Source organism: Brachionichthys hirsutus, chromosome 21, assembly GCF_040956055.1.
Source record: "Brachionichthys hirsutus isolate HB-005 chromosome 21, CSIRO-AGI_Bhir_v1, whole genome shotgun sequence".
Taxonomy (NCBI): domain Eukaryota; kingdom Metazoa; phylum Chordata; class Actinopteri; order Lophiiformes; family Brachionichthyidae; genus Brachionichthys; species Brachionichthys hirsutus.
The window spans coordinates 414,219-441,040 of record NC_090917.1 but is presented as its reverse complement, the minus strand read 5'-3'; the positions used below and the strand labels follow the sequence as shown (position 1 = coordinate 441,040).

General features: G+C 55.1%; 1 protein-coding gene across 1 annotated transcript in view; it reads left to right on the top strand.

The window, feature by feature from the left end:
• The window catches only part of tcf7l2 (transcription factor 7 like 2), a 41,060-nt gene that overhangs the window by 3,034 nt on the left and 11,204 nt on the right, over positions 1-26,822 (top strand). The window contains exons 3-7 of the mRNA XM_068754794.1: positions 9-101; positions 2,107-2,166; positions 23,486-23,618; positions 24,020-24,122; positions 25,331-25,417. Coding sequence (XP_068610895.1) covers positions 9-101; positions 2,107-2,166; positions 23,486-23,618; positions 24,020-24,122; positions 25,331-25,417 — 476 coding nt within the window. The remainder of the gene's footprint in view (positions 1-8; positions 102-2,106; positions 2,167-23,485; positions 23,619-24,019; positions 24,123-25,330; positions 25,418-26,822) is intronic.

Genomic DNA, 26,822 nt, shown 5'->3' with positions numbered 1-26,822 from the left:
ACCTGCAGATGAAATGGCCCCTCCTGGATGTTCAGCCGGGAGGTCTTCAGAGCAGACAAGCCCTCAAGGACGCCCGGTCCCCGTCCCCGGCGCACATCGTGGTGAGTTCTGTCCCCCTCGTCCTGTGAACCCGTGACTGGATGTTCTGACTGGAAAGTGTCTGGATTAACCCTTAAATCACACGCCTGCGTTAGCGTGCCGCGGATATGGTTCGACTGAACCGGACGACAGCGGAGAGCCGGTCTCGAGGGGGGGGGGGGGCTGCCCGCTGTCTTTGAGGGAAGAGTGGGCGTTCCTTCAACATTGATTAGCCCATCGGTGGAGTCTGAGAGCCGGCTGGACGGCGACGGGGGGGGGGGGGGGGGGCATGTGCAGCAGATGACGGCGTCTACCGCGGGCAAGCGGCTAGCAGAACGGGCCGCTGAACTCGGTCGTGAAGTTTTCAGGAGGTCAGCGGAGAGGTCGCAAACAGGGAGGTGTAGGGGCGTGGTCACCGGGTCGGCGAGCCAGGAAATCAATGGCGGAGAGGATTAGCGAGGTGCTCGCCACGGCCCCCGGGCCCCCGGGCCCCCGTTGGAGGTGGACTCTTCCACGTATCTTCATGACGATTTAGCGCTGCGGAGCTGGAACGAATAAATCACAGGAGCGCTTGTTTTCAGCACGGGGACGCGGCCTCACACGGCGTCCCTCTGAGTCACAGCTGATGCGTCAGTTCGCTGGGGCGAGGCGGGTTGGGTTAAGCACGCAGGCCGTCCGCTCGTCCGCTGGCGTTGTCTCTACGTGGTCGAGCTCAGGGGCCTCGCCCGGCGCCGCTACTTTAGGAGACGGCGAGACGGTTGCAGCCTGTGAAGCCACGAAGCGAGCGCTGCAGGTAAACCGGGTTTTACTCGGCTGTGACTCGTGCGGCTGTAAAAGCCTCCCGCCAACGCTGAAGCGCCAAAAACAGGAAACCGCCTGCGTGGACGTCGGACGGCTCGCCGATGAGCTCGGTGCCGGAAGCGGCTGCAATTACAGCAGCAGCCGATTTAGTTCTGGGAAAAGAAGTTTGAGCATCTTTTTTTTTGGGACGCGCACACACAGTTGTAACGCAAACGGACAAGCGTGCAGCGCTAACGGTTTGGAGGAGTCAGACGGCGACTCATCATCACGAAACAGAAACCGGCTCCGGGGCCAAACAGAAACTTGAAACGAGGAAGATGGACGAGCAGCCAGATGGAAGAAACGAGCTCTGCTGCAGTTCGGCCGCCTGAAAGGGAACAGAGTGTAATCCGGAACAGCAGGCGCTAACCGCTAACCGCTAACCCATCCGGAGGCGTTGCTGCTCCAGGGCGTCGCTACCTGGCTATCAGCGACGGCGCTCACAGATTAGCAGGGATTACGGCAGATTGCACTCCCGTCTGGTTCAGCGCCGACCGACTGCTGCAAGGCGCTGCTAGCAATAATGGGATTACTGCGGGGGGGGGAGAGGAAGTGACCTCACGCCTGATCGGCCCCCAAACCTGCCCCGCTGAACCTTCGGCCCCTGATGATCACAAACCAACGACCTTTACTTTGACACTGGCCACTTCCTGTTCCTCGGGTTCCGTGTTTGGAGGTAGTGGGATAAAAGGAGGTCTGAATGGGCCGCCACCCGGGCCGCCACCCGGGCCGCCACTCTGGGACGGCCTCGCTCCTCGACGGTTAATGAGCCGCCTCGTGGTCGGCAGGCTCCACCCAGCAGTACGATCGCTGTTATTGTTGTGGTCGGGTTCTCCGTGGATCTCTAGAACCGCTCTGATCTGGAAACCCGTGTTTACGCCTCGCCAGACTTCTGATGGAGGCGGCTGCACCGCTTTCATCAGGTGAACATCGTGGGCCCCGGCCCAAATCTGAGGCGAGCACCTCGGAGTCGGTGTAGAACCAGGACTAGAGCGGTAGAACATCAGGAGGACGAGGCGGACTTTAAATAACGGAGGAGCCCGGGGAGGCAGCGTTTCCAGGGAGAACGCGTTGTCGGGCTGGAGTCTGTACAGATGTGTGTGTGTGCGTGCGTGTGTGCGTGTGCGTGTGCAGAGATGTGAGCTGATATAATTGTGTGACTTGGGAACGTCCGTCTTTGCCTTTCAGGGGCCCTTCTGCTGGGAATTCCCCGGACAGTCAGATCTGAGCCTTCACCAATTTCATTTGGTGAGAGAACGTCCAAAACTGTCTTCTTCTCTTTTTGGTTGATTCCGAATGAACTCTGAATGATTTATTTTCCTTTCCCAAACACACATGCTGATGCAAACTGCTGCTGTGCCGGCGTGGCGTTGTGCTTCCTGCTGTAATCCAGTGCTTCTGCCTTCCTGCCGGGTGTCTGGGCGGCGCTGCAGATGTTTGTGGCTCCGCCTCCTCCCGTTTCGTGTGTCGATGGTTGTCTGCCGGCATCGTGTTTCGCTTTGGCTCTGAACTGTCGAGCAGCAGCAGGAGAGACTTCCTGTTTGTCGTGAGTCGCTCCGTGTGATTGGTCCATTTTACCTCCTGGCGTTTCCCGCTAACCGGCCGGGCGGAGCAGGAATGCCGGCGTCATCGGGTTGCTTTCGCTCTGCCATTTCACCAAACTGGGGCGGGCGTGAAGCTCCGCCCAGGTCTTCTGCGGCGCCTCCAGAAGGAGGCGTGGCCACGTGCCGGTCTGAGGTAACGCAACGCGCTCCTCTCCGGTTGGAGCCATTGTTGCTCGCCAGCTGTTTTAAACGTCTCCAGTTTCACAAAAGGGAAAGGGAGGCGCCGTTTCTGGCACAGGGGAGCTGGCTCCGCCCCCCCTGCGTGAGATTGTTGTCTGCCAGCATTCTTAAAAAGCTGCCCCCCCCCCCGCGCTCCTTTGCTAGAACTTGTTGGACGAGGTCTGGCAGGACCGCGCCTGGGCGTGCGTCTCACAAACAAGCCTTTGTCTGCAGCATCCTCAGGTGAGTTTCAGCCCCGGGTCACGGCTCACCTGCACGTAGACGCGGGATCAAGGTTCAGCAGCCGTATCAGAAATCACCTTTATGACGGGCCGCTCCCAGAAGTGGGACAGCCGCTGGTGACTCACGTCTCCGGGCGCCATCGCCGTGGTAACACAGGGGAACTTGTTTTGACAGAACTCCAGGTGTCTCATTGTTGGGCCTGGCACGGTTCAACAGATTCCCCAATTAGCACCAGGCTGAGGGCAAAGGGGGGGGGCGGGGCAGGAGACTGGGAGGGGCGTGGTTTGGCCGGCGTGATGGAATGAGGGTGAGGCGGGGGGGCGTGGCAGGCCGCAGTAGGGCGATCCCTGACCCGGTTTCTGGAGAAAGCAGGAAGGAACGTCGGCTCGGCTGATGTTCCACGTATTCCTTCAAGTTTCACCGAGTAAAACTTTGTCCCTGTATTCTACTCGGAGAGTAAAACTTTGTCCGTGTATTCTACTCGGAGAGTAAAACTTTGTCCGTGTATTCTACTCGGAGAGTAAAACTTTGTCCGTGTATTCTACTCGGAGAGTAAAACTTTGTCCGTGTATTCTACTCGGAGAGTAAAACTTTGTCCGTGTATTCTATTCGGAGAGTAAAACTTTGTCCGTGTATTCTACTCGGAGAGTAAAACTTTGTCCGTGTATTCTATTCGGAGAGTAAAACTTTGTCCGTGTATTCTACTCGGAGAGTAAAACGTGTCCGTGTATTCTACTCGTAGAGTAAAACTTGTCCGTGTATTCTACTCGTAGATAACCTCCTGACACCTCGTTGTGTTGCTGAAGCATCCAGCCGCCGGAGCGCTGATTTGTTTTTGTGTGGACCCCCCCCCCCCCCCCCGGCTTTCTGTTCCCACTGCGCTACCTGGCACACTTGTGTGGGATTAAACGCGCTGCTGCTTCTTTGTTATTCCTCCCAAACGTCTGCTCCTTTTCCCGGGAAGTTCGGAAGTGAACTTTGTGCACGAGTTCACGCGATATCCGTAGGGGTCGTGGTTTTAGGCTCTGGAGCGTCCCGGCTCACCTTCTGCAGGTACGGCCGTCCCATTGGTTAGATCACGAACCAGGAAGCAGCGAGTAATTCATCCATCATGATTCGTGATCGTACGGCCGCTGTGTCGGAGCCGCTCGGGATGGAGAGTGTGGGGGGGGGGGGGGGGGATGCCCCCCGTTGCAAGCCGGGTCCGAGGCGTGTGGACGGGATGTGGCAGGATGCGACGGGATGCGGCGGGATGCGGCGGGATGCGGCGGGATGCGGCTTCCCGTCGGCTTCTTTGAGCTTCTCGGTTTCGTTTCCCTCGTCGTGCTTCTTTGAGGAAGGCGACTCCGTGATTCGCTCGGGCGCACCTGCGGAGGCGTGGCCCGCTGTCTGGATTTATGTGCCAGTTGATTGGCCCGTTTGGACGTCGCCGGATTCCGGCTCCTTCCAGCAGGAGGCGAGCGTGACGGGTTAGAGGCCGAGCTGGACGCCAGCGGATTAAGGAGCCTCGCCACGCTCCGGGGTTCGGAGGGCGGCGGCGACGCCTCCATCCTGGCGGCTCATTGGCTGCTTTTCATCCAGACGGAACGCGTTTTCTCATCAGCGTGATGGAAATAGAATCGGCGCTGGCCAGACTGTGAAAGATGCAGAGAAATGCATGCTGGGAAAAGAATAAACAAGCCTGTCACCCGAGTTGGGGAGAATCGGTGGTGCAGCGCTTCTGTCAGGAAGCGGCTTCCATTTCATGCATTATTAACATTCCCTAAACGCATTATTTGTGTATTTATTCCTTCATTTGTCTTGTTAACATCCTCCCGGAGTGAGATAACCAGCGCGGCCAGACGGCGCCGTGACAGCCGTGTGTGAGATTTGAATAAGAAGCCCGGCAGCCTGATTGGAGCGAGACGGCAGCCCAATCCGTGGACGCCGGGCGTCCTCGCCAGGCGTCCTCGCCAGGCGTCCTCTCCAGGCTCATTACGGGACAGGAAGGCGACGATGTCGGAGCGGAGCGCACTTTACCGGCCCGCCTCTTCCTTTGAACAGCGCCGCCCTCTTATCTGCGACATGCTCTGTTCCTCCATAACAAGACGCTCCCACTGCCACGCGCGCACACACACACACACACACACACACACACACACTGTGGAGACAGATTGCGTGTGTGGTGTGTCCACAACATTTTGGCAGCGTTTGTCGTTTTTCTCCGGCGCGATGGGAAAAGCCTGGTCGTTGTTTTTTTGTTCTTGTTGTTCTTTCTTTCTGCACAAACATCACAAATAGATATTTTAATTGGAACTTTTGGCACTGCCTCCATCTTGTGCTGGAATGGCAGACGAGCGAGGCCGGGGGCCGGGGGCCGGGGCCCGGCGAGGCGTGCTGCCGTTAACGGCTCGCTTGTTTTAAACCAGATTCTCCCCTTTGGGAACGTTCTGGAACGAGGGACGGAGAACCGTTCCGGCGTCCCAGAAGCTCGCCGCCTTCGACCGGCCCCAGGAACGTTCCGGTGAAACCCGGCTTTGTTAAAGTGCTCTGCTGAGCCGTGTTTGCGTGTTTATCGAGTGCGCTCGTGTCTGGGAATGTCGTCACACCTGGATCTCGGAGCGCCACCGAGTTCCGGCAGGAGGAACAAAACAAATAGAATTAAAAGTGAAGGCTTTAAATGATGCGTGACAGAAATAGACACCGAGTCCGTTTGGATAAATGTCCAGCTGAAGACCGTTCGTTCGTGAGATTCGGCGGCGCCCAGCCGTGTTTGTTGCAGCCGTGTTTTAGCCGTGTTGTAGCCGTGTTTGTTGTAGCCGTGTTTTAGCCGTGTTATAGCCGTGTTGTAGCCGTGTTGTAGCCGTGTTTGTTGCAGCCGTGTTTTAGCCGTGTTATAGCCGTGTTGTAGCCGTGTTGTAGCCGTGTTTGTTGCAGCCGTGTTGTAGCCGTGTTTTAGCCGTGTTATAGCCGTGTTATAGCCGTGTTGCAGCCGTGTTTGTTGCAGCCGTGTTTTAGCCGTGTTTTAGCCGTGTTTTAGCCGTGTTGTAGCCGTGTTGCACCCGTGTTTTAGCCGTGTTGTAGCCGTGTTTGTTGCAGCCGTGTTATAGCCGTGTTGCAGCCGTGTTTGTTGCAGCCGTGTTGCAGCCGTGTTTTAGCCGTGTTGTAGCCGTGTTTGTTGCAGCCGTGTTGCAGCCGTGTTTTAGCCGTGTTGTAGCCGTGTTTGTTGCAGCCGTGTTGTAGCCGTGTTTTAGCCGTGTTTTAGCCGTGTTTGTTGTAGCCGTGTTGTAGCCGTGTTGCACCCGTGTTTTAGCCGTGTTGTAGCCGTGTTGTAGCCGTGTTTTAGCCGTGTTGTAGCCGTGTTGCACCCGTGTTTTAGCCGTGTTGTAGCCGTGTTGTAGCCGTGTTATAGCCGTGTTGCAGCCGTGTTTGTTGCAGCCGTGTTGCACCCGTGTTTTAGCCGTGCATGCGGCGTTTTGTGATTGCTCAGTAATGCAGTTGCGTGTTTGACGAGGCTGCAGCAAACCTGAGCTGCACGTTTGCATAAACACACACCTGTTCTAATGGAGCAGCTCATTGATGCACGCCCGTCCCAGAGGGTCCGCCTCTGGGACGGGTTGGACGTGTTCTCGTGCAGCCGGGTCATGTGACCGGCACGCAGGCGGACGTAGTTTGAGTTCTCGTTTTAATTGTTCTCGCTCCTCACAAAGCGGGGCCCCGGCAGAACCTGGCACTTCAAAGGCCGCCTCCCCTCCTCTTACAAGCTGCCCGTCTCTGCGGAGGAGCTTCGGAGAGCCGGAGAAGGGGATTGCAGAGGCGCTGCGGATTCCCGGCTGGGATGAGTTTGATGGGCTAATTGTAGCCCCCAGTGGACGCCGGCGCTCCTCGCACAGGGCCGGCCGAGGCTGGAAAACGCTCCTGCTAGCTTCCCCTTCATCTCGGGACGCGGCTTTGATTCCGTCTACGAGTGTCGGGATGTTCCCGACGTGTATCGCTCCTTTCTCGGCTGTTCCCTGGTTAATGGTGCTGCTTTTCCGTAACGCCGGGAACGCGCCGGAGGAGCTCGCCTTCCCGCCGGCCTCCGCCGCGTTAGCGTTAGCGATCGCAGCCGCTGCCCGGTGCACCGGAACACCTGCGGCGCATTCTGGACGGCTTTCATCATAAAATGCGTCTGAAACAAAGAAGAGGATGTTTTTCTTTGATTAAATTACAATTTATGGGTTTTTTTAGATTTTCTGTCAAACCATCAGAAATGTCGGATTATTGCGACCTTAATTCAGCCATAATCAATACAAGGATAATCTCTGAACGGAACCATCCTAGTATTTGCTGTATTTAGTGATGATCAGAGATCGATCGTTGTTCCGATCCGTCTGACCCGTGCGTGAAGCAGAATGTGATTCTCGCCATCTTTAACGCCAACGCTCGAAAACCAAAAAAGACAAAGCTTTGAACCGTCTTTTAGCATCTGCATCAGAAAGAAATCAATAGCCCAAACTTTTGAGCGCGCTGCGCCCCCCCCCCCCATCGCCACAGCAGTTAAAAGGAGAACGGCGAGAGGAGACGACACCGGCGAGGAAGCGGCGCCTGTTGGGTTGGGCCGGGGCTGGGAGGAAAATCAATGGGAGGGAACACTTCCATACACGGAAGCAGCGCAATGGGGGGGGGGGGGGGGCAGCTTCTTCTTTACGCTGTAAAACGCTGCATTTGTTTTACCCAGGGAGAGAGAACATCTGAACGCCTTTTGAACGAGGCCGCCTCCTCGCCGGGGTTGACTTGTGCGGTTACGGTTTGTTTTATCCGACGGTGCCGTCTCTCGGCTCGCTTTCTAGTGGAGGCGCAGGAAGACTCCTCCTGGCGTGTTCAAGGGCACGCCGTGGACACGGGCGCCCTGCAGGGGGCGGGACTATGAATACAACATGAGTAAACACACACCTACGTGCGCTGTTACCGTAGCGGGCCCGGCGCCGGGGTCCGTCCGCAGCAGCTCGACCTTCCGAGGGTCACGGATAAAGACACGCCTCTCATTGGCTCGCTGGCGCTGCCGCGTTGCTGCGTGCGTTGCTGCGTGCGTTGCTGCGTGCGTTGCTGCGTGCGTTGCTGCGGTGCTTCTGGTACTCGGCGTGGTGATAAACAGCAGCTGTGAACAAAGGACACAGGAGCGCACAAACGGGAAGCACAAACGGGAAGCACAAACAGGAAGCACAAACAGGAAGCACAAACAGGAAGCGCGATCCAGCCGAGCCACTCAGGGCGGCGGCGGCGGCGAGATGCCATCGAGCTGCCTGCAGATGGAGGTCAGTGTGACTGGCACAGTTGGCACTTTGGCACGGCAACGCCGCGAAAGGATGCGGCGCCTGGCTGAAGGGAGGGGGCGAGCGGGTGGTGGGGGGGGGGTCGGGGGCTCACTTCTCTTTTTTTATTGTCTGCGCTTCCCGTTTTGAAAGCCGTTAAGGAGCACATTTCCTCGCAGCGAGAGCGGAGATGAAAAGGCCTCGTCTTTTGAAACGTGTCCAAGCTCAAATGTGAAGGGGGGGGGGGGGGGGGGCTGATAGCGATCTGTAAACATCTCTGTGGAGGGGTCGGCGGAAAAGGAACGATGCATTCATGTTTGATTTCCTGATGAAAGCCGTGTCGCCGTTTTTGTTCCGATCCAGCTGTATCGCTCTATTCATGCCACGCCGGGGCATAGGCCGCCGCCCCCCCCCCCAGCTCTGTGACATAGCCCCCCCCCCTCCCCCCACAGCTCTGTGACATCTGCATCCACACGTGTCACATTCACTGCAGCCGGCGAGCGTTTCTAGCCGACGTGCCATCCATCGATCCGTCGGGCCGTGTGATCGGCTCCGGCGACGCCCCCATCAGCCTGAGCCGGTTCTGTTGGGTTCTCCCGCCGTGCAGAGTCTCCTCCTCCTCCTCCTCCTCCTCCTCACTGCCCCCCAGCCTGGCCAGTCTGTGCCTCTTAATAAAGCTGACGGGCTCTAATTGGGCTTAATTGCCCCCCCCGGGCGTCGTCAAAGGGAGTGTTGCTAAACAAACTGCAGGGTCTGCAGCCAGGCTGCACATGCGTGCGTGAAAGTGCACGTGGTTGTTTATGGCGTGTTGTGAACGTGCACGAGGGGTGAAGCGCCGCCGTTTGAGGGACGCAGCGATGCAAACGAGCGCGAGCTTAAGAGTCTGCGTGTTCCGAGGGGGAACCGGAATCCAGGCGGGTCCGGCAGGAAGGCCCCCCCCCCCCCCCCCCACCTTGATCTGAAGCAGCGCCACCTCCTGGTGGACAGACGGGGGCCGTCCATTCAGTCGTGGCCTGATTCAGGGAGGCGGGGCGGCCTCTCGCCACACGGGCCTTTGCCGGGTCGCTGAGCTCAATCGATGGAGCGCTCCGGGTGCCATTGAGCCAATGAGACGGCGGCGCCGACCCCTAAAGCTGCGACCTGCCAGGAGAAAGGAGAGATAATCGCATTGAGCGCTGTGCTGACGCTCCTCCTCCTCCTCGTCATCATCATCATCATCATCATCACCACCGCGGCGTTCCGAGGCGGCGGTCCCGTAACGACCGGAAGGGCCTCATTTCAGAACCCGACTCCTTTCAGGGCCCATAATTAAGACGCACAGCCCGGCGTGTTCTGAATATAGAGCCAGCCGCTGGCCCCCGCCACGGCCGTGTGTGTGTGTGTGTGTGTGTGTGTGTGTGTGCGTGCTATAATAAGCCCGGCTGTGTTGGGTCACCGCGAGCGTGTGTGAAGGACGCTCCCTGACCCGGATACCGAATCCTGCTGTCCAGCGCAGTAGTGTGTAGCTGCCCCCCCCCCCGCACACACACGCACACACACAAACACGCGCGCCTCAGCCGTTTCAGCGCCGTGTCGCTCGCTGATGCTAACTATCCATCAATGGCGCTTGTAAATGAAGATGGATTGAATTAGCGGTGAGTTCTCCGGTCGCCGCAGCAACGACCCCCCCCCCCCCCCCCCCGGGAGACACTGCACTTAACACATTTGCACCAGTGTCTATTAGAAGGTCTTTCAGTCACATCGGATCCACATCATCTGGTTCCTAATAGCAAGTGAAGGCCCCGTCATTTGAGGAGGGGCTAATCATGGTGCAGCGGCTCCCCTCGCGTCCAATCAGCAGCAGCCATCCACCACCGGGGGCCGGGGCCTCGGGAGCCGGGGCCTCGGGAGCCGGGGCCTCAGGAGCCGGGGCCTCGGGAGCCGGAGCCTCGGGAGCCGGGGCCTCGGGAGCCGGGGCCTCAGGAGCCGGAGCGTTTGCTTTGGAGACTTTAGAAACGGGAGCTGCGGTTTGGCTGCCGTCTCCGACCGCTAACACGCACTTGGAGATTAGGCAGAAGTTAAATATGCAAACACCCCCCTCCCCCTCCACCGTCACCCCGTGACCCCCACCGCCTTTAAGAAGTTGAAATGAAGCTGAAGTGTTTGCTGCTAAAGTGGAAACTCCAGGAAATGGACTTGGAGGCTCAGAGGATGTCGGCGAGCCAATTAACCTCGTCTCGTTAAAGCGGCGCCTCGTGAAAGCCCAAACGTCATTTAAAGGGCCGGGTGAAGGGGCGTCGGCCACCCCTCAGGAGTAACACGCTCAAGGTCAGCCCATGGACGGGCGGCGCCGGCAGCATCCGGACGCGAACAAACGCACAACAGAGGTCACTGCAGAGGGATCGAGGCGGCGGCGGCTGATGGAGTTGTTGCCGTTGGTTACCTGCGGTTTTATTGTTGGTTAGTTTGGATGAGGATGAACGGAAACAAGATTTACTCAACGGAACCTTGTTTGTGTTTTTTGTTTTTTGTTTTTCTAATTTTGCAAAAACCGCTGAATAAAATCGGAGAGATTTTCGGGAGCGCTTCAAATTTGGTTCAGGAATAAATAAAATAAAATAAAAAGTTCTCTGCAGCACTTCTGGAGAGAACTTTAATGAAACCCAATAAACAAAGGAGCCAGTAAAACGAAATAATTATCCAGATACAATTCACAGGAAAATACATTCTCAAAGCGTTTCCCTATTTATTTTCTGATTTCCATCGATCAGATACAGAAGAGGCTGATTTTTATTCTCCTAAATGTTTTCGATAATTTTTTTGTACTGTAAAAAAAAGAAAAGGGAAAAAAGCCACACGCACAAAAATTGACGAAACGGATTTCTACAAAGTTTAGTGAAGTGATCCTGATACGGTTCAGACGCTATAAAAATGTTACTTTTGGTTTAGATATTCTTAAATTTATAACCATTTAATTTTCAACATTTTCTTTAATTACTAAAAACCGCTGAACATATTCAGAATATAAATCGGACAAAAACACAAACTCTTTTGTCACTGAACTATTTCTTTTGTCTAATTTGTCATTAAATATCAGGATGTTCTGGCGGTTCATTGAAAGTCCATTTGTGTCTCCAATAGCAACATTACTGTCTGGATTGGGGGGGCGGGGGGGTCAGTAGTTATATTTGCACTTTAAGCATAATTTAGTAGAACCCGATTAGTTGCTTAATGGCGCTGACGGCACGCGACCCACCGCTGCCGTGTTGCGTTTTGGGGCGACGGTACAAAAAGGTCCGGCCTCTCTCCTCGAGGTCCGGCCCGGCGATGACCCGGTATTGGTTACCGCCGGCGATCCGAAATCTGATTAGCCTCCATTCTAAAGAGTGATACTTTCATCCCGCTGGTTCTCGGCACTGCTTCGGAGCGTTCGGGCGCTTTAATGCCGGGAAGAGCCCCCCCCCCCCCTGACAGATAGTAGATTTAGAACCGGCACTTGTTTGGACGTCGCTGTCTTTTGTGACATGGAATAAAAGACGGGCAAGAAAATAAAAAGCAACGAAACAATGTCAAAAGATCAGAAATCAATGGGCCGGAGGAACGTGATCCTCACGGCTCCGTGCGCCCCCACCTCTGCTAAAGTTGCTTTTGTCGTCGTCCCCCCCTCGGAAATGTAACTCAAGAATGAGGGGCCGTCTGACAATGTTTGGATATCGGCAAAAAATAGCCCCTTACTTAAAGGTTGGGGGCCGAGGTTTATTGAGTTACACGCCGGCCGGTGACGGAGCGCCACGTTAATGTGCAGGTTTGGGTTTCACGTTTTGATGGTGGGGGGGGGGCAGGAAATGATCAATGAGGAGAAAATGGGAGCTCCTATCCATGCAAAGAAAATACGTATATTCTTTTAAAATTGCCCCCCCCCCAAAAAATCCTGAATTCGTACGAGAAATGTAAAGATTTTATTTAAAGATGCAAAAGAAATATCGGCTGAAAAAAATATTGTTTCACATCTCAGATGGACAAAATTGTAAAAAATAATAATAATTCGGTTTGAGAAACTTTAAATTGTAATATCGCTCTGAGAAATTATAAAAGCCGATTTTAAATGAAAATCGTTAAATGCGAATAAAAAATAAAAATTGTGAAGATTTATAAATAATCCGTTTTACCTCGTTGGGTAAAAATCGACGCTGCATTCATCGTCTGGTATCTTTGTTAAATCTGCGGGTCGCCGGTCGCTTACTTTACCGCCGGCTTTAAAGGAACCTTTTTAAACCGTTTTTTCTGGGTTCCGCCGGGTTTCAACTTCTGTGGGAGTTGTGATCTGTTGTAATGAGAAAAAGCAACTGCAGCGCGGCGATGCTTTGTGTCGCCCACTGAGGCTGAGAGATAAAAAAGAGAGAGAGAGAAGGGGGGGGGGGACAATTTCTGGACATTTCTAGGAGATAAATTTAATTTCTTTGCTATTTGGAGGTCTTCTTTGAAAAGGCAATTGTAATGAACACATTCGGAACCGGCGCGTAGATTTACCCTCGGCTTCAAATGAGTCGCCGTTATCGGGCTCTGTCATTCGCTCCTTCCCATTTTCGAGCTGCTAATTGATGTTTTTGATGTCGGCGAGAAAATGGAAGAAAATGTCATGTGTGAACCGGCGCGGAAGTTAATAAGATTGACTTCGCTGGCTGAATTCACAATGAGCGAACGGAGAGGCGCGTGATGGGGGGGCCGCTGCCAATTCGCCCGTCCATCTGCCGCGGGATGAAATTGACACCTAGAGCGAACCGGCCCGTGGAGGTCGATAAGGAAGGCCGGAACGTTCGGGACGCCCCCGCCAGCTTAACGATAATCAGTTTTCTTGCAGCGGGGTCCGGTTTTGTTTCCCACTGATTGGAGTGCAGAAGCAGCTGTTTCTTCCAGAGGGATCCCACCCCGGCTCCCTCCGTGGACCCTTCTCCCAGGGCGGCCTCCTACCCAACAATGCTCGTTCTTAATGCTGTTTTGGGTTTGAAAAGCTGCTGCGCTTTCTAAAGGTTAGATTAAGATGCGGCTAAAAGATGCACCGATATCGGTGAGGGTCATTGCCTCTGTTTGGCCGATGTGTAACGGAGCCTGAGCTTAAATCCCCTTAAATAAAGGGCTAGCCGCGCCGCCGGCGTCGCTCCATCTTGAGCCATTTATCGAGCGCCGGCTGAAAGCCCAGCGCTTTATTTCTCAAAAATATTTGTTGTCTATTAATCAACTTATTGTTCGGCATTGGTAATAAACGTATAATTAAATTTGAAAGTATTTCGCGTCAGGTGGAATAGATTCTGCGTTTTTAATTGGCGTGCGGATTAGTTTGGTTCAGCGCTTCCGATTATTTTTCCTGGCCTGAAGGAGGCTGAGCTAACCCCCCCCCCCCCCGGTTAAGCGCTCTTCTTTTTGAAGAACAAAAAAAAAATGGCCTCTGCTAGCATTCGGCCCTCCGAGAATCGCGGATAAGGGACATTATTCTCAGAGTAGGCAATTAATTCCGCTGGCAACGATCGGCTAGCGCCCCCCCACCGCCCCACCGAACGCCCTCCACTCGCCATTTGAAATGCTAACACAATGAAATACTTTTCTATTGGTCCGTGTCCCTCGGCTAAGCCGCCGCCGCGGGGCAAAGAATTTCATCGACTGATGAGACCACAGGCGCGCCCGATAAAAAGGTTAGCTGTACGTGACGCGCACGCCAAGCAGCCGTCGCACCTTGAACGCTCAAGTTCTCTAACTTTTATTTGACCTTTGTTGTTAGCAAGGTCAGGCGTTTTCGGCCGCCGAGGCGGCGCTTTGACATTGGGATTTCTATTTTTGGTTAAAAATACGGAAAACGAAACGTTTCTTATGTAATTTTACAAAACGATTGTGCGATGACATTTAGCGGGACGGCTCGTATTCGCTGATTATTCCATCTTATTGCTAAGCTAGCCCCGATCACAGCTTATTGCTTAGCTAGCCACGATCAAACAGTTAGCTTTAAATAGCGCAGCGTTTCACAGGAGCTACTGTCAGCTAGAAATACCCCCCCCCCCCCCTCGCATTAATTATCCTTGTTGCCGAGCCACGTTTTATTTACATTTTCCCAAACGCATTTTGCATCCGTCGGGTTTTCCTCCGGTGGATAAAAAATAAAAACACGTCCCAGGATGGCAACACCTTCGGGGGGGTGGGGGGGGATGCCAGAGAGTGGGAGGAGGCTTCCAGGCTGTTTTTAAATTGTTAGTAAAAGATATACGGCCACAGAATGGGAACGACTGCTGCAGTACCGCCATCTTTCACGCACGCGTGCACACACACACACACACACACACACACGCACACACACGCGCGCAGGACGAGGCAGGTGGCTCCCCATGGCTGCAGCTTCATGACAACATGCCATTAGGAATAGCAGGCCTGTTGATCAATCCTGCCGACATGACAGCTTCGCCGCGAGGCCTGGCGCTTTGAGTGCCGGCGCCGCGGCAGCTCCCTCGCCCGCTTCTCCCGCTTCTCCCGCTTCTCCCGCTTCTCCCCACTAATTGGTGAAGGTTTCTCTTATATATGCTCGTGGCACATGGCTCTTCTCTTCCACCTCCTCCTCCTTTTCTTCTTTTCCTCCCTCCTTTTTGCTTTTTTAGCTCTCCCCATCCCAGCAGCAGCGGCGTGCGTGTGTGTGTGTGTGTGCGTGCGTGCGTGTGTGTGTGTGTGTGTGTGCGTGTGCGTGTGCGAGATATTTTTTTTGTTTCTCATTTTTGTCACATCGGAAGCGATAACTTTGGGTGATGTGTTGCAGGTGGGTGGGGGGGGGGGCGCCGCGGGCGGTGTTCCTCCTGTATTTTCGCTGCCTTTGACATTGACTCCAGGCGAGGAGCTGCAGGAACACAACAGGGAGAACCTGCGTCAGGTGGAATGAAGGAGAAGCCACGCCTTTGATTCATTTTTAATTGAATACTTTATTTTTGACGATGCTCCTCCTACAAATATACATAATTAATTTCTGTTAAAACTCTTTTGTTTTTTTGCTGTACACAGAAACAAAACGATCTGCACTATTTATTTGATTTATCGCGTAATCCATTTCCTTCTCATCAAACAGTCAAAACGATTGTCAGGCGGCGGCGGCGGCGGCGAGCGCGTCGCCTCGTCACGGCGCCGCGCTCGCAGCCCAGCTCAATAAATGAGGGGGGGGGGGATAAGCACACATTAAATGTTTAACTGTCTCGCATTTGTCATCTGTTTCAGCCTCTTAATTAAACAGAAGCAGCTTACCCCCCGCCCCCCGCCCCCCCGCCCCTGAGCGCAAACACCGTCCTGCCGATGATTCATTTAGCCGTTCCTATTCCTTTCCTCCGCCCTGCTAAGTTAGCGGCTCAGCTCCGGAAGCCGCTTCCTGCTGGGGGGGTTTTGAGGCGCGAGCCCCGGGTGGGATTTCCGGACCCTCCGTTGGTGCGGCGGGCGGAGGAAACGTTAACTGCTACCTCCACCCAGTGGCGCAAAATGAAATGCAGGCAGGGAGACTTGCCTCCAGCACAGTGGGGCCGCCATCGGCCCCCACTCGACGACGCCATCGGCCCCCACTCGACGACGCCGCTCTCAGCGCCGACCTTTTTACACGCCGTGTCGTATCAACACTGAATTTTAATGCCGCCGTACTCTCCACGTGTTTAGACATCATATTGCATTTTCTGTGTGTGAGTGTGTGTGTGTGTGTGTGTGTGCGCGTGTGTGTGTGCGCGTGTGCGTGTGTGCGCGTGTGCGTGTGCAGGAGGAGAGGAGATCTGTGTGTGTGTGACTTTGTGCGATTGAACGTTGCTCGCCGTCTCTCCGCCGGTTCTCGCGGCGTTCGGAGCCGGAGCCCGGCCCGGGGTGAGCGGGAGAAAAGAGGCAGGACTGTGGGGTGGGGGGGGGCCCTCTGAAGCCCCCTCTCCAGATCGGAGCGGCGGATCAAAGCCCCGTGTTTCATGTGGTCGGGTTTGAAGTCCGAGTCACCTCCAGCACTCACGCTGCTGCTTTAATAGCAGATCAATACGTTTCAGAGTCGGAGAGTTAATTTGATACGAGCTGATGAGATCACCCCCCCCCCCCCCCCAGACGACACCGGACCGGATTTGGCGTCTGTCACAGCGAACACGTTACCCACCCAACGCCCGTAGGTCACATTTGTTAATATTAATTTATTCCTCTGAATTAAAACTGATTTTATTTCTGACATTTTCAGCAACAATTTAAAAACATTTTATTTACTCAATAATTAGCAGAATCAGATTTCTGATTCTGTTTGCTTCCCTAATTTTGCTGGATCGATTATTTCGGCTGCTTTTAATGAAATGCCCCGTAAAGCTTGAGGCGGCGGCGCCGCCCGCTGACGGTTCTGCTCGGTTCTGCTCGGTTCTGCAGCTCCATCTGGATTTGGATCTGCACCGGCAGAACAAAAGCCCAATTTAGTTTGTTCATCTAAGGGTTGCTAATGGTATTAGGGGGCCGGCAGGGTGGTCGGCGGGGGCCCGGCGCCCCAAGGTGAGCCCGCAGCTTGACCCCTGAACTCACCGGGCTGCTGGCGTCGGCGCCGCTCGTCTGCCATGTTTGTTTCATTCTTTTCTCTTTATTTCGTTCTTCAGAAAGGAGCAGACGTTTAAATTTAGCGTTCGGCGGCGGCACGGAGCTGCGTTCAAAGGCCGGCGTTTAAAAATGAAGCAAAGGGATGTCCGAGATGAACCTTCCAGGTATTCATGTTCCGGGCAGGTTCGTTTCATCCGTGCTCGCCGCGGCGGCAGAGACGGAGCGTCATTATTTAGATTTAAATCTGCGGCTCGATTGATGGAAAACGGTGCAGAAGCCGCGGCCCGACGGAGCCGGCGCCGTTCCGCTCCGGGATGCAGCGGGAGGAGCTGCTGGAGGCTGCCTGTGTGGTCCTCGGCGTTCCGCCGGGAACTCCGGGAACGCCGGAGGTCCAGGTTTTTAATCAATGTTTCATGTCAGATTTACCAGCGGCGGCAAAAAAAAAAAATCCTCGTCTTTATCAAAAATAAATAAATGTAAACTTAAAATCCATAAAATGCTTAAGATTGAAAACATTTCTAGATCCTCCTCCTGAAATCCGGCTTCATTAAAAGCGTATTAATCTTGTCCCGTCTCGTGGGAGGTGCCTTAAGATGAGGCGCGGTCTTTTCCTTTAAATTGTTGGAGTAAAAAAAAAAGAAATCTTCCAGATTTGGTTCCTGTCAGTCAGAAATAATTGTGTGCTTAATCTTGTCCCTGATGGACGCCTCGGAGTTCAGCGCTGGGCCAGCTCCAATGACAAATACACTATTAATATTCATTAACCGCTTTGACAATGCTAATTTTGATGCAGTAGTAAAGGCCCTTCCAAAGTTAGCGGCCAAAGCATCAGAGCTGAGCGAGGTGGCGAGATAATTTCTGCTGCTTCAGAGCGCCGGCGCCGTTTAAAGTCGAACGCGGGGAAAAAAGGCACGGCGGCACAAACAAAGTGAAAGTTCACACGCCGGAACCCGGGACGCTGCGGCCGCGGCTCTGAGCGAGCCCTTATTTATTTAAACTTTCAAAAAGAGCAGAATAAGATGGTAAGTCAGCGCAAAACTCTTTTGTGTGTGTTTAATCTTTTTGATCTTTTCAGTTATCGCTATTTGAAGATCAATCGTGATTTTTGTTGCTGCGGTTTAAAGGCTCACAGCGGTGGACGGTCGGATCGCGGCTTTAAGAGCGGCGTCCTCTGCTGCAGCCGCCAGTCGGCCGGCTGGGCGTTCCGGCTGGGTTCCGGCTGAACGTTCCGGCTGAACGTTCCGGCTGAACGTTCCGGCTGAACGTTCCGGCTGGGTTCCGGTCCGGGCCGTTCTGCTGCTGCTCGCCGGTTCGGTTTCGGGTGTCGCTTCCTTTCTGTGGCGGTTTCCTCCGAGGCATCGGCGTCGACATTCCGGACCGGAACGCTTTCTTCGACCTTCTTCCCGGCGTTCCTGGTTGTGAGTTTGCATTTAATGCAGTGTGACTAGCGGTGAATGGAGCGCGGCTAGTCCGGGGGGGGGGGATTACTGACATGGCGAGCGACGCCCCGCTGCTTGAGTTTGGCCAAGTTAGGGCGCCTCCGTAGACGGCACGCCGCTCGCTTTGTGTCTGCCGCGGCGCTCCATGAAAGCCGCTCGCTTTCTCTTCCCGCTTTTTGTTGTTCTTTCAACTTATCAAAGAAAGAGAGACGGACACAAAAGGGCTTATTGGGGGGGTGTGAAGATGGGCGAGGGGGACCGAGGGATTCCCGGTCAGACGCGGAGGCGAGCCGCCCGGCTGTGGACGCGTGAGCGAGCCGGTCCCGGTGCCGGTGCCGGTGCCGGTCCTCCGAGGGCTGCCGTCCCAGGCCGCCCCGGCCCGGTCTCTTATCGGCTGAAGCCATCGGGCGCGAGCGAGGGGCTGCCGTCGACGAGGTGCTGCCCCCCAGTGGATTAGTGGCTGCCATGGCGGTGGGAGTCTGCTTGGAGTCTGTGCACGACCACGACTGGCAGCATGCTTGTTTTAACCAGGAGCCGAGCAGCATCCCGAAGCCAGCGCGTTTAGATGGTAAGGCTCCGCCGCCCCGGACCGGCGCCGTTCAGCCGCCGTTTAGCCGCCGCCGCCGCCGCCGCGGCTGTCTTTAGCTCATTTATATCACTTCTGCTGCTAAGTGACAGATTGACGATTTGGATAATGAAAGGCTGTGTTTGATTGTTTTGTCCTGACAGCCTGACAGGCTGGATTATTCTGAGACGGACTAAATGGGATTATTGAGCATAAACACAGGATGGAATTACATGTTATTGATAAGTGTCCTTTATTTACAATGGAGCCATTTAAAGGTTTTTATCTGCATTTCTGTCATTCTTCTGTTAAGTTTACTTCTATTAATAAAGTAAATATATTTTAAAATCAGCTTTGATTTAAATAAATCTGATTTTTATCATTTCCTTAATTATTCTAGAATAAAGTGACGGATACATTTTCCTTTTGACTATTTATCTCATTTTAATTCATGTGATCGTCTTTTTATTTTTTCACGTCGGATTGTGTTGCTAAAGTTTTTGCCGTCTTTCCGCCTCAGACGATGGCGGGGTGCTTTTTTTCCCGCCCCCTGCGGTGGCGTTGATGCCGCTGTTGCCGGGTGATCGGGCGCTGTCCGTCACTCGCTGGCGGAATGGCAGTTTGCTCAAGAGCGTGCACGTGGGACAAAAGGCGATGGCAGGAGCGTGGCGGCCGCGTGAATGGAGGGAGGGCAGGCAATTAGCCGCCGCCTTGTTGGGGCTCTTTTACTTGTCAGGCCGGAGCCCCCACCCTATTGTCCACGGCGTGTAAAGGACAGGACGGGGCTTTGTTTTGTCTCTGAGGGCCTCAGGACGGCGGGCCGGGGGACCGGGGGACCGGGGGACCGGCGGCGGAGGACGAACGACCGCGGGACAAAACGAGGAAGAGCGTGTTTTGAGTCTTCATCTTTTAAAATTCCTGATTATTCCCACCATGCCGTCCTCATCCTCCTCCTCTTCATCAGCCTTCATCAGCCGAGCCGGGACGGAGACGCTTCGTATTTAATCTGCCGCTTCGCCGTGTTGCAGGGAATTAAAGGTTTTAGATTCAAGGTTGGGAGAAATTTTAGAATTAAAAATAATATTTCACGTAAAAAAACTAAATGTTTCTTTTTATAAAAAGGTTCTTTTCTTTTTTTAACAAATGTTTTTGTATTTTACTAGAATTAAATAATAAATGTGGGACCAAAAAAACCAAAAAAACCTCAGCCATGTAAAGAATGTAAAAAAAATGTTTTTATTTTATCGACAGATTTAATGAATAAAAAAAAGAGTGAATGAAAACCTAAAATAAAATAACATAAAATACCGTCCGCGTCTGAACCGGTGGAAACGGCGCTCGGTTTGGGTTTCCTAACCGGCGGATTGTCGTCGTTTGAGTCCGACGTCGGGAGGAATAACGGGATGTGAAGGTGAAACGGCGGGGGGGCGGCGAGGGGGGGCTGCAGGCCTTGAATGGAGACGGGAGTAAAGACGCCGGCGTGATGGCCGTGTCAGAGCTCTCGCTGAAGTGAGGCGGGGACTGTCGGCGTGGAGCAGCAAAGTGACTGTTGGCCACACTTTGCTGCCCCCCCCCCCCCCCTTTGTGGATGTTGTTGTCTTCCTTTCCATCCCTCCGTCTCCTGCTCTCTCCTCTTTGTCTCCGTCTCTCGCTTTACCTTGTAGCCAAAGCTTTTCAAGCTGCCAGTTCGTCTGTGGGCCTCCTGCAGGCAGAGAGAGCCCACACACGCACGCACACACACGCACACACACACGCACACACACGCACACACACACACACACACACACACACACACACACACACACACACACACACACACACACACACACACACACACACACACACACACACACACACACACACACACACACACGCACACACTCGTGCTGCAGGGATTTGGGTAATAACAGGAGCAGCGCTGAAAAGCTGCTCGCAGTCCTACCTGCTCTGTCCGGCGTTCACTTTCTCTGCTTCTTGTCATCGGCATCAAAACTTTGAGCGAAGAGGAGGCTGCCGGCCGCGAGGAGGAAGGAAGAAGGAGCGAGGAGGAAGGAGCGGCGGATTTGAGTTTATTTTTGGAGGCTGGAGGGATGCGGGTGGAGAAACTAGGCCTCAGACCTTGAGAGGTGTTTAAAAAAAGCGTGGGGGGGGGGGGGCGCTACGGTCACACGCCTGCACGGCGAGGGGGGGGGACCGTAAACAGGCGCACACACTCGGTGGAGGAAGGAGCTGAGGAGCAAACGCACAAAGAAGAAGTGGAGGAGAAGCGCGGCCAAGAGAAGCGAGAGAGTTTCTCCTCCCTGCTGGAGAGAGGGAAGGAGGGGGAGGGGGCGGGGCCGAGGAGGTCATGTACCTTCGGGGTGGAGCTTCAGCCGGGCCGGAGGAGGCGGGAGCTCAGGCAGGAGTCGTGGCCCCCGGGCTGCTGGGCTGCTGGAACCTCAACCTGAGCAGCTGGGTGAGTAGCGGCGCCGCTCCTCTTCACGATGAAGGTCTGGGGGGGGGCGTGGGGGGGTCGTGGTCGTCTGACGCGTGTTAAACATCCGAAGGCCTGAAATGATCGGTTTCGGATTCTCAGAGTCGAGCGCCGTTCTTGATTTGATGGTGATGGCGTCTGAAGCGCGAAACGTAGAATGAGGTGAGCGCCGCCGGCCCGCTCGCCGCCTTGATGGCGTGGCTTTCAACGGGGACTCTGAGGAGCGCGGCGAGGAGCGCGGCGAGGAGCGCGGCGGCCCCGGGCCCTCGGAGACGCGATCGACACCCCCACGCCGCCTCCTCCGCCGCTCCTCGCCAGAGCTGGGCTTCCATTCGTTCAGGAGTCTGAGGATTGATTTGTGCTAACGGTGCTAGCATCTCCTGCTAGGAGGGCCTCCTGCAGGGGGCATCTCCTGCCCCCCCCCCCTCAGACCTTGGGAGGAGCCTTTTCTTTTTTGCTTGCTGAGGAGAACCTCAACCCATCACTGTCATCCCCTCCTCTTTGTGCCCCCCCCCCCGGCCTCCCTCCAGCTCATTAGCACGCCGCTAGCTGTTGTGACATCTCATCATATCATGACATAAAGCAGGGAGGCCCCAGCCGCCCCCCCACACCCGGTGAGGTCGCCACCTCCACGTTTAGGGGCCGCCAGGCGGGAAACGCGAGGCCAACAGCTTCTTCCTGTCCGACCTCCACCCCCCCCCCCCCCCCTCATGTGACACCATGACATCACGCGGGGTCAACAGCCAATAGGTGAGCTGCTTGAGGACCAGAGGAAGTCACCTGACCGACCAGAGACGCGCTACCTGTCGTCTTCCTGTCGGGGTGTCCACCGGTGGGGGGGTCCGCCGGAGGGGGGTTGGCCGTCCCACACGGATATATTCATGCGGTGAAATCTGTTTCATGAACACCTGATTCAGGACGATGCTTTGATGGATGACTTCCTGTCTCAGCACTGCCCCCTGGCTGTCGGGGGTTGGAAGCGCACCACATGAGTCCAGCCCCCCCCCCCCCCCCCCCCCCCCTCCTTGCTGTCTAAATGTGGCCTCCGTGGACGGCCGTTTGGAACCGTCTCCTCAATGGCGGGGGCCCCTGGACAAAAGAACTCATTTAAATGGCGACTAAAGCCTTTCAGTGCCGAGAGATGAAGAATTGACAACATTCTTTCACATCATTACCGAGGGAGGGGGTGAGGAGGTGAGGGGGGGGGGCGGGGGCGAGGGCAGGCGTCATCTCCCGATTGTTTTTCCTTTTGTTTCATCCCTCCTTTCAGGATGTGCCGATCGGATCAGGCGCCGATGCAACGGAGGAGGTTTACGCTGCTTTTAATGACCCCCCCAGCCCCCCCCCCCCCATCACCCCTCTCCTCCACGGCCCTTTCAGCTCGGGGCTGAATGAGTCCCAGGAGTCTCTCTCTGCCTCCCTGGAGTTCTGAAGGGGTTCATTAATCTTTCATTGGGACTATGCCCCCCCCCCCCATCTCACACACCTCCCTTCCCCGCCCGGGGCGACTGCAGAAGCCCGTTTCTGGATGACCCTGTTTTACCATCGTCGCTCGTCCCGCCTCCACCAGCGTCCTGACCTGTCGCGGGTTAACTCTGCAGCGAGCGGCGCGTGGCTCCGCCCTGGACGGCGGCCATGTTACCCTAAGCCTGATTAGTGCCGCCTCCCTGCCTCCTGAGGGTGCGTGAGAGCGCCGTCTTCCACCGGTCTAATCTACAGCAGCGCTGTAATCTGGTTACCTCCCGGTCGGGGGACTGCGAGCCGGCGCGGCGAGGGGGCGGGGCTCCCACGGCAGAGCACGCCTAAAGCTCCAGCGTAATCTTCGGGTAATTGAAAGACGGCGGCCTGCACCACTTAGAGCACAAAGAGGAGATTACAGAGCTCAAACTCATTTGGCAAAAACGCAGAAATGGATTTTTCAGCCCCCCCCCCCAACCCTGGGGGAGCGGGGGCTGGAGGAGGAGGAGGAGGAGCTAATGACTGTGGATTTACACGCGCTGCCTTGATTCGTGGTTTGCTGATGATCGATTACCTCACCGCAGCCGTGGTTTCAAAAGTGCCCGATCACACATCGGGCTCAGATGTGGACAGGCAGCCCCCCCCCCCCCCCCCCCCCCCCCAGATCGTGTTACTGGAGTCGGGGTGACACTGCAGAACCCTGTTCAGCGTTCTCGCTGTGGCCGCAGGAGAACCCAGAAAACGGAAGCGCCTGATATTAACGCTTCGTTTTTGTCCCCCCCTTCCTCTCTGTCTCCTCCTCTTCCTGTCAGTCTAATAAGGTTCCAGTGGTACAGCACCCCCACCATGTGCACCCCCTCACGCCTCTGATCACCTACAGCAATGAGCACTTCACACCGGGGAACCCCCCCCCTCACCTACAGACAGACGTGGATCCCAAAACAGGTAATCATTTCCCCGCCTGCTTCCTGCGTGTAAAGGTGAACCCGCCGCCGCCTCGGGTCCCGCGTTCGGGACGTCCTGTCTGGAATGTCCCGCCGAGCCTCGTGTTTAATCTGATCCAATCGTCATTCCTGGCAGGATTTGCTCCGGAGGGGGTCCTCAGGGCTGCGTCCTTGGACCCTTGCACTGGGGTTCCCTTCTCGCTGCATTGTTAAAGGGAACTAACGCCCCAGCTGCTGTTTGATGTGGGGCTCGATGGGGCTCAGCGGCTAATTCATTAATGAGCTACATTAGCTCGTCAGCGCTAACCCGGGTCAAGAGTCAGTCCTCGGATAATTCTCCGCCGCTCCGAGTCGACAGCCGAATTCAGCTCTAACAATTATTCTCTCGTCTGTGTTCCGCAGGAATTCCACGGCCTCCCCACCCTCCAGATATATCTCCTTATTACCCGCTGTCGCCCGGGACCGTCGGCCAGATCCCCCACCCGCTAGGATGGCTCGTACCGCAGTAAGCAAGGCTTCTTATTCCGGGTCCCCTCTGGGTTCGAGTCCTCTAAAACCCATTTGAGCGTAGAACTCTGCTGCTTCAGCATCAGAACCACGGTCCAGTTCAGATCCGTCCAAAGCAGGTTTCGGGTTATTTCCACAATGTTCCAAAGCCAAACCTCGTTCCCAAACTATCCCAACTTTTGATCCATAAAAAAAAAAATCAGGTGTCAAAAAACCACTTGGTTCTAATAGTCAGAACTTTTTTCCAGTTCATTTCCAGATGCTAGCCATTAGCGAGCTAATTTCCAGATGCTAACCTTTAGCGAGCTCATTTCCGGATGCTAGCTTTTAGTGGGCTGATTTCGGTAGTGCCAAGTCTTAATAGTCCCGGAGACATCTTGGCGCTACTCAGGAGACAATAACACACCTGTCTTCCTTTGAGCAGCTCATCTTGTCGGTTTCCACGGAAACCAAATTCCTAAAGCTAAATTCTTGAATGAAGAAGGAGAAGACGGAAACGTCCTTCGAGTTCGTCACGTAGCATAAAGCTGCACCTTGCCTCAGACTCTCAGGTGTGAAGACGCCCGACACCTGTCCGGGACCCCCCCCCCCCCCCTGCTGTGAGCCAGAGACTCTTCAGCACGTCTCTGTTTGGTCCAATTAGAGTAATGAATTACGATCGCTTGCATTTTACTCACAATTCCACACGGGGGCTCTCCCGTGGTAACCCTTGTCAACACTTGTTAAAGTGACAAAAGGCTACAAATTAAGCTCAGTTAATTTACCGTTTTCTCGCCGCCGTCTAAATAGCGCGCGGCCCCGAGCGCCGCCGCGGCGCTCTTTGATTTGCTGAACTTTGTTTTGGTATAAATTTACATTCATTATTGTTTCCTTTGAACTTGTAGACCTCAATTAGCGTGACGGCTCCATTAAAGAGAGCCGCGCCTCGTCTTTAATTATCACAACAAAACACCTCCTTCCAGCTCGGGGAGGGACGGGGCCCCGCCCCGCCCCGGCGGCACCGAGCGAAGGGTTATGAAATTTAATTAGCTATTGCTATCAAGATTTGTGGCATTCAAATTGTTCAGAGCCCCCCCCCCCTTTGATCTGCACCCTGCAAGCCCCTCGATTTCTGTCCCGATCAAATGAGAATAAAGAGACCGGGGGGGCGGGGGGGGCTCCTCCAGCAACACGCTTCCTTTACCTTTTCGCCTTTCTTCTTCCCAGGCAAGGTCAACCTGTTTATCCAATCACGACGGGGGGCTTCAGACACCCCTACCCCACTGCGCTCACTGTCAACGCGTCCATGTCAAGGTGAGCCGGATCAGAACTCTTGAGTGTTTGGTGTCGAATGCACAAAACCTCCGGCGAGCAGCAGCCCCCCCCAAAGGGCCGACGCTCCGGCTCTTCTATTTATCATGTTCTAATGAGCCCCCTGAAGAACGTTTACCCCCGCTGCACGTCAGCCGGGCGGAGTCCAGACGGGGAGGGGGCCGCGACATTCAAACACGGCCCCCCCGACTCTTGGCTGGCACTTTGGTCCGGCCCATTAGGGCCCCGCTCGAGTGCTGCTGCTGCGGACGTTAGTGCACCCATGGGGGTGGGGGGCATCTTGTATACATGTGTGTGTGTGTCGGTTAAACTCCTCCCCCTCCCCCTCCCCCACCCCGCGAGGGACGCGTGTCCTCGCTTGGTGGGACGCGAACATAATTAATTTCTGATTACTAAAAGCTCCTGATTTGTTTTTTGGAGCCAAAAAACAAATCTGCTCCTCCTCCTCCTCCTGCTCCTTCCTCCTCCTCATCATCATTGGATCCAGGGATGAAGCCAAGCCCCCCCCCCCAGCCTGTCCCAACGCGGCCTCTGGGGGGGGTCGGGGGGTCGGGTGCGGGGCCTATCCAGATGTTGGCTGCTGCTTTGCTCCCTCTACACTGATCAGCGTATTTCCAGTGCGGTTAATTGAATATGCTTCCTGGGATTTGTGTTTTGCTTTCGGGGGGGGGGGGGGGCTGGCCGTGGGGAAGAGCTAATGTCCTGTGATGAGGCCTCCTAATTGAATTAGTTTAACTGAATAGATGGGGAGGGGTCTGGGGGCTCCCGAGAGAACAGGAGGGTTTAACACACCCCAGCCCGCCTCCCTCCTCACACGGGAACACGGGAGGAAAGGAGCCCGGTACCGGTACCGGCGTCCCGGTACCGGTACCGGGACGCCGGTACCGGTACCGGCGTCCCGGTACCGGCCCCCTGTGTAGCTGGAATTAGGATGCGGTTCCCGGTCCGATGGCGAGCACCTCACACCCGTCCTTTTAGGAGGGCGGACCAAATGAACGACATCGTTCTGATAATGGGGTGGAGCCTATATTGTGTGACAGGTGGAGGGCGTGAGGCCCCGACGTGCCCCTTGTTCTTAAGCCTGCCCTTTGATACCCCCCCCCTTTCCTTGGAAACGGGAAAACCGCTCCGGCTGGATCATTACACATTAAACAGGAATGGGGGCGGCAATTAAATGGCACCTGCTGACCCCCCCAATCTCACCCCGAGCCGTTCTTACCGTTCAGATTGAGACGTAGGAGCCCCAGGGTGGGTGGGCGGGGCCTCCCTTTCTGTGCTGCTTACATTGAGCCGAGGCGCCGCTCGCTGCTGATGAGCCCGGATGGTGATGATGAGGAGGATGAGGAGGATGCCCCCATGCTTCAAAGGGATGGCCGTCATGTTTAAA